Source organism: Barbatula barbatula (genome assembly GCF_947034865.1).
Source record: "Barbatula barbatula genome assembly, chromosome: 5".
Taxonomy (NCBI): domain Eukaryota; kingdom Metazoa; phylum Chordata; class Actinopteri; order Cypriniformes; family Nemacheilidae; genus Barbatula; species Barbatula barbatula.
Genome location: NC_136769.1, coordinates 4,456,439 through 4,463,597, shown reverse-complemented (window position 1 = coordinate 4,463,597; position 7,159 = coordinate 4,456,439). Strand labels below are relative to the sequence as shown.

At 36.2% G+C, this 7,159-nt stretch overlaps 1 protein-coding gene across 1 annotated transcript; it reads left to right on the top strand.

Moving 5' to 3' along the window:
• Positions 1–1,469: 1,469 nt before the first annotated feature.
• LOC306893790 (uncharacterized protein) lies at positions 1,470–5,080 on the top strand. The gene is made up of 2 exons (XM_079455834.1): positions 1,470–1,560; positions 2,558–5,080. The coding sequence occupies exon 2, from the start codon at positions 2,560–2,562 to the stop codon at positions 4,678–4,680; it is 2,121 nt and encodes a 706-aa protein (XP_079311960.1). The 5' UTR covers positions 1,470–1,560; positions 2,558–2,559; the 3' UTR covers positions 4,681–5,080.
• The last annotated feature ends 2,079 nt before the right edge of the window (positions 5,081–7,159 follow it).

Sequence of the window (7,159 nt, the reverse complement as noted above, 5' to 3'; positions counted from 1 at the left end):
GTCACGATATAAATAATAAATAATACCCGAAACTGCCGTAAAGTCTTTCGATTTATTTCAGACAGGAAGTGACGACAGTTTCGCGCATGCGTGTTTCCGGACGGATCGGGTAGCAACAGGCTAACAGCAGCAGCAGCACAAAGAGACTGAACGTCGATGACCGACACGATTGTGAAGCAGTGACGGGAAAATACTGAAGCAGCTGCGGGCCTGTCCGTCACTACTCAGGCTAATGTACATAGCGGACATCCTCATGAATCCTCAGTTTTACAGATGTTTGATGTTTGTCGTCTTTCGTTGGGACAGTGAGGGGCAGATCGGGTCACTATGAGTCTGAGGGGTCTTGTCTCCCCGTCACTATAGTGCTGTCTGCGCGCCTGTATGCGCTGTTTGCTGTGACCGCTTTCAATGAGTCTGTTGACGAACAATGTGACATTTCAGACGTTTAAAACTCAACTAATCGCGGAGAAGTTCAGGGAACGAATTTATTATAAGACGCCGCTGTATCGTTTCAAATCCGTTCAGAGAGAATGAACGACCGGCGGATTCTCTCGTTAAGTTTCATTTCAAGGATTCTTGACGGTCTTGTGAACATGCGGAAAAGTGTCATTATTACAAACTAAAAACTTTAAAAGCTCAAAACTTCTGTGATTTAAAACACCAGACAGTTTTATAACCTGAGGGTCTTGTTGTAACCGGTCAAAGTCCTTCAGAAGTTATTGAATGATTTAACTCTCATTCTTTTCAATTTAATCAGTTTTTTATTCTGAATTTCGATTTGCAGTCAATTTCTGTCGTTTGTGCTAGAATATCGATAGACTACAGCGCAATATTTTTTCAGGATTGTGTATCGATAATCCAACCACTACTATCTGTGATATTTTTAATTGTTTTTCATCGTCATATATGCTACAGTACATATGGCCAATGTCTCAAGAGGGAGACTTTATTTGTATTACATTTTATTATTAAAAATCTATTGCATTGTGAGTTATCTATGGTGATATGTATCGTATCACAAGGCCTTTGTCAATACACAGCACTAATATAATGAGAGCTAAAGTTAGAAACACTGTAAATAATAAACAGTTGAATATTTATAGATCATGAATAAGACCAAAGAAATTGAACATTGTTAGATGTTTTTATGACAACTGCTCTCACTTTGCTTGGGTTTCTGTAGTTGATTTGTGATGTGGCCGAGATGTTTTTGTCATTTATGTTACACATGGAGATAAATGTTGGTATTTGATATAGTGGACAGCATCTTGGTCAACAATTGTTGTTTTTAGTGATGTTATATAAGTGAAGCTGAGTTGAGTTATTGACAATGTCTCTCTAACATCTCCAGTTCACACCAACAGTGATTGACACCTTCAGTAAAGCTCCTCCTACATCAAACCACCAATAAATACCAGAAAGCAACAAGCAGAAGAATCACTTCAGGTGTAAGAACTGAAATCTTCACACAGTTGTTGGAGTTTGTGGAAGAGAAGCTTGAGAACACGAGAGATCCAGAACTACACACAACAGAAACTCAGAGGACTAAAGAACACAGAGGTTGGTTTCTGTTTTTAAATCTTTATTTCTGACAGTGGAGGAATTATTAAGCTTTAATTTATGTGATAAACCACAAATGCAGAAGATTAGAACTGAAAATGAATCACTAAACTGCATCAAGTGATCATAAGTTGATCTGGTTGTGATCTGGTAAAGGTTCAATAGAATCACATGTTTGGCTATAAGGTGACCATCGTTCTGCTTTGACTTTGTAGAGCACAGCATTTTGACCCTTTGTTTCACATTTTCATCAGTCTGTGGGTTTTTTATCGTCTTATTGAAAAGAAAACATGCTTTTGTTCTTTTACTCGACTACATGAGACACAGTCTGTTGGTTTTTAGTTGTCATTCTTTCTTTTACTCGACTATATTTTTGGGGGCATCGTTTCTGCTGTACTGAACTTAAAGTGACAGCAGCTTTATAAATCACAGTCTGTTATTATTGTTAATAAAACAACAAAAGAAAAGAAAATCGTCACTCAAAGCTCTTGACTGGTGTGTCTCTGATAAGGATTGATCTATATTCAATTTATACAGTGAAGACTATGTAGTGTTATTTCACATCTGATGACTTTATTTTGTACCTGAAAATATTTCGCATTGATTTTTGATTTATACTTGATTCATTCAATCCAAACCACTGAGATATCATGTCAGTAATGATTTTAATTTATAAAATACATAATTCGGTAAAAAAAAAATATTATAATAAACATACATTTGCTCTCTGTATTGCACAATGAATACATTTTGTCAATCAAATACAAATTTCAATAATGTACAGTCTAAGCTCATTTTATGTTGTAATTTAAACATAAGTAAAGTTAAAATATTCTCTAAGGGGGTGTTCATCTTATATGGCAAACACTTTTATCCAAAGCAATACTCAGTGCACTGAATGACTGTGTTCCCTGAAAATGAAAATAAGATCTCGTCTTCTGGTGTTGTTTTGTACAATTGTAAAACTGTGTTTAACAGATAGTTTTGTTCACTTCAGATATGATGGAAGTGAATAAGGACAGTCAAGATGAAGTAAATGATGCTGATCAGAAACATCAACGTGCACAAACGTTGCAGAAAGGTTCACTGGAAGAAGCTCTGAGAACAGGAGACAAAAAGAGTGAAAGACAGCACATGAGAATTCACACTGGAGAGAAACCTCACGCATGTCTACAGTGTGGAAAGACTTTTACAGCTACGAGTAGCCTTAAGACACACATGAGAATTCACACTGGAGAGAAACCTTATGCATGTCTACAGTGTGGAAAGACTTTTACACAAACAGGAAGCCTTGAGAAACACATGAGAATTCACACCGGAGAGAAACCTCACGCATGTCTACAGTGTGGAAAGAGTTTTACAGATACGAGTTACCTTAAGACACACATGAGAATTCACACCGGAGAGAAACCTCACGCATGTCTACAGTGTGGAAAGACTTTTACACAAACAGGAAGCTTTAAGACACACATGAGAATTCACACTGGAGAGAAACCTCATGCATGTCTACAGTGTGGAAAGAGTTTTACAGATACGAGTTACCTAAAGACACACATGAGAATTCACACCGGAGAGAAACCTCATGCATGTCTACAGTGTGGAAAGACTTTTACACAAACAGGAAGCCTTAAGAAACACATGAGAATTCACACTGGAGAGAAACCTCATGCATGTCTACAGTGTGGAAAGAGTTTTACAGATACGAGTTACCTTAAGAAACACATGAGAATTCACACTGGAGAGAAACCTCATGCATGTCTACAGTGTGGAAAGACTTTTACACAAACAGGAAGCCTTAAGACACACATGAGAATTCACACCGTAGAGAAACCTCATGCATGTCTACAGTGTGGAAAGAGTTTTACAGATACGAGTTACCTTAAGACACACATGAGAATTCACACCGGAGAGAAACCTCATGTATGTCTACAGTGTGGAAAGACTTTTACACAAACAGTTCACCTAAAGACACACATGAGAATTCACACTGGAGAGAAACCTCATGCATGTCTACAGTGTGGAAAGACTTTTACAGATCCGAGTAGCCTTAAGAAACACATGAGAATTCACACTGGAGAGAAACCTCATGCATGTCTACAGTGTGGAAAGACTTTTACACAAACAGTTCACCTAAAGACACACATGAGAATTCACACTGGAGAGAAACCTCATGTATGTCTTCAGTGTGGAAAGAATTTTACAGCTACGAGTAGCCTTAAGACACACATGAGAATTCACACTGGAGAGAAACCTCATGCATGTCTACAGTGTGGAAAGACTTTTAACCAAACAGGAAACCTTGAGAAACACATGAGAATTCACACCGGAGAGAAACCTCACGCATGTCTACAGTGTGGAAAGACTTTTACAGATACGAGTTACCTTAAGTCACATATGAGAATTCACACCGGTGAGAAACCTCACGCATGTCTACAGTGTGGAAAGACTTTTACAGCTACGAGTAACCTTAAGAGACACATGAGAATTCACACAGGAGAGAAACCTCACGCATGTCTACAGTGTGGAAAGAGTTTTACAGCTACGAGTAGCCTTAAGACACACATGAAAATTCACACTGGAGAGAAACCTCACGCATGTCTACAGTGTGGAAAGAGTTTTACAGCTACGAGTAGCCTTAAGACACACATGAAAATTCACACTGGAGAGAAACCTCATGTATGTCTACAGTGTGGAAAGAGTTTTACAGCTACGAGTAGCCTTAAGACACACATGAAAATTCACACTGGAGAGAAACCTCATGCATGTCTACAGTGTGGAAAGACTTTTACACAAACAGGAAACCTTGAGAAACACATGAGAATTCACACCGGAGAGAAACCTCATGTATGTCTACAGTGTGGAAAGACTTTTACACAAACAGGAAACCTTGAGACACACATGAGAATTCACACTGGAGAGAAACCTCATGTATGTCTACAGTGTGGAAAGACTTTTACATATACAAGTAGCCTTAAGTCACACATGATAATTCACACTGGAGAGAAACCTCACGCATGTCTACAGTGTGAAAAGACTTTTACACAAACAGGAAGCCTTGAGACACACATGAGAATTCACTGGAGAGAAACCTTTCGCGGGTCATCAGTGTCTTTTGCGTGACTTCAGTGTGGAAAGATTTATGAGTAACCTCAAGAAGCATACGAGAACTCAAGAGCGGAGAGAAACATTTCATAGTTGAAAAAACACAAGATAACACTTACTGTTCTAGTTGTGTTGGTCTTTAATCTGTACTGAATCATCATACATGTTTTACAGGAGACTGTATGAAAGAAATGCATCAGTTCAAGCTTTAAAACTTTTTTTTGTAATGTATTTAAGTTCTAGTTGTTTAAACCATAAACATTTAGATTCAATTTTCTCTTGGGAGGTGGTCATTTTATATGGCAAACACTTTTATCCAAAGCAATATTCTGCACTGCACTGAATGACTGGGTTCCCTGAAAATGACATTGTATAATATTATATATTTTAAATAAAGTAACAAGGATATTGACGAAGCAACGATAAAAATGAACCTGTCTAATGTGTTATTTGTAATGTTGAATCTGAACTCACCCTCACCCTCAAATCATGATCTATAATTCGGTTCTTTGAACGCAGCTGTTTTGTACGATTAGAATATCTGGATTAAATTGTCTGGGATCATTGCACGCTCAAGTGCAGTTTGGAAAGGCAGCGTACTGTATACCAATAGAAGAACTAGTGATCACACTGAAAAAATTACCATTATTTTACAGGTAATATTCTGTATTTTTTCATTAAACAGTAAAATGTTGTTGTTTTGCAGATATTTGCTGTAATTTACAGTTTTACCATTAAAATGACAGTATTGTAATTTACAATTACATCAAAATTATGTTTTTAAAGGCATTTCATACTATTTTTACAGATTCAATTTTTTTTCTACAGAACATTACTCTAAATTTTTACAGATTTAAAAGATGTACTTTTACAGACAATTACTGTAAATGTTTTATTGATTATTTTCCTGTCCATGACAGAAATGTATGTAAACTTACATAAATCAGTAAATTGAAAGTGTTTTAAATGTATCCACCATCTGAATGTTCCCTCCAGGAATAACTTTCTCCAGCGTGTGATGTCTGTTTATATTCGACCAGTGATTAAGCACATTATAGCAAACTCCAAATGCTGCAAATTAACTATATTTATTATATTAACTATAAATTATCATTAAAAATTTAAATGTGGTTTATTTAGGGTTTTACCATGCCCTGGCAGGCCATGCCTACACCGTAAAAAAAAACGTAAAAAAAAGGTAAATCTCTGGCAGCAAAGTTGCCAGACGGATTCCGTTAAATAACAATTTCAAAAAAACGTTAAAATACAGAGAATATTTTAGTCATAATTCATTCAATTATAGTATTGTGGTGGAAATTTTCTAGTCTAGCTTCTTGATGTGTCTGTCTATATGTTTACGAAGTGTTTATCTATGTTTTCTTCAGCAACGTTATCATGTTTTTCTCTAAACACGTCATACCACTCTGCCTTTGCCCTCGAGCAGAGGCCAAGATGTTCTGTTTGGAATAACGGGCATCACTTCTCGTAAACCAGCTCGGGATTCTGGCTAGGGGGCAAAGGGAGGGGGTGTCACGTTTTAATATATAAACTCTGGGTGCAGGAGGAAAGAGCACCATGCATGTGATGCAGACAGAATGTTAATAAAATATAAAATACCTTGCAAGGTAACTTGCTCTCTGTGTGTTGCATTTGTCTAAAGTGTTTAAAACTCACCTAGATTAAGGAATAAGAAAATTCCACAACAGTATATTACTGTTAATAATTTTTATCAAACTGTAGAAAAACAGATCAATTATGTGAAAATACATTAAAAACAACTACCTTTCAGGTTAATCTCTGTAAATGTATGGCTTTTATTTGTGACTTTATTAAGATTCTGTGTAATTATACAGTAATGTACTTTTAAAATATAGCTTTTCTCTGTAAAATAACCGAGAACAATGGATAAAACCCCAATAAGTACATAAAGTCAAAGACAAAAATATGAAATAAATATATTTTAACAAAATGATTGGACAATGGAAAAATAATCATCAAATGTTGTTTCTCCCAGTAAAACAAAAACTATAAAAATGTAATGGGTCCCTCCAATCAAACAGAACAGTAATTTTTGTGAATTGCAAACAAACGTTTAATGTTAATTGCACAGTATAAATACAAGCAGAGCATGAAAACATAGCTACATTATGATAATAAAGGCCTTCTTAACCAAAGAGATGTGTTTGTAAGAAAAATATCCATATTAATAATTTAAAATCGAAATGATCAAGCTTCTGCCAGACGACCGTATGCATTCATATGATGTCAGAAGAATCGTCCATCATAGATTACACAGATTTCAGATTAAAAACAGTCCTCCATTTCCACACCTGGGATGCCATGGTCATCTGATGTAGATCCACAAGCACAGGTTTATCTATAATCTGAAATCACAAAAGAGGGACATATTATAAAATACTATTTAAATTTAGGGTTAGGACTACACCTAACCATGAATGACTCTTGCATAGTTCACTTTTAAGGTGTAATGGATTAG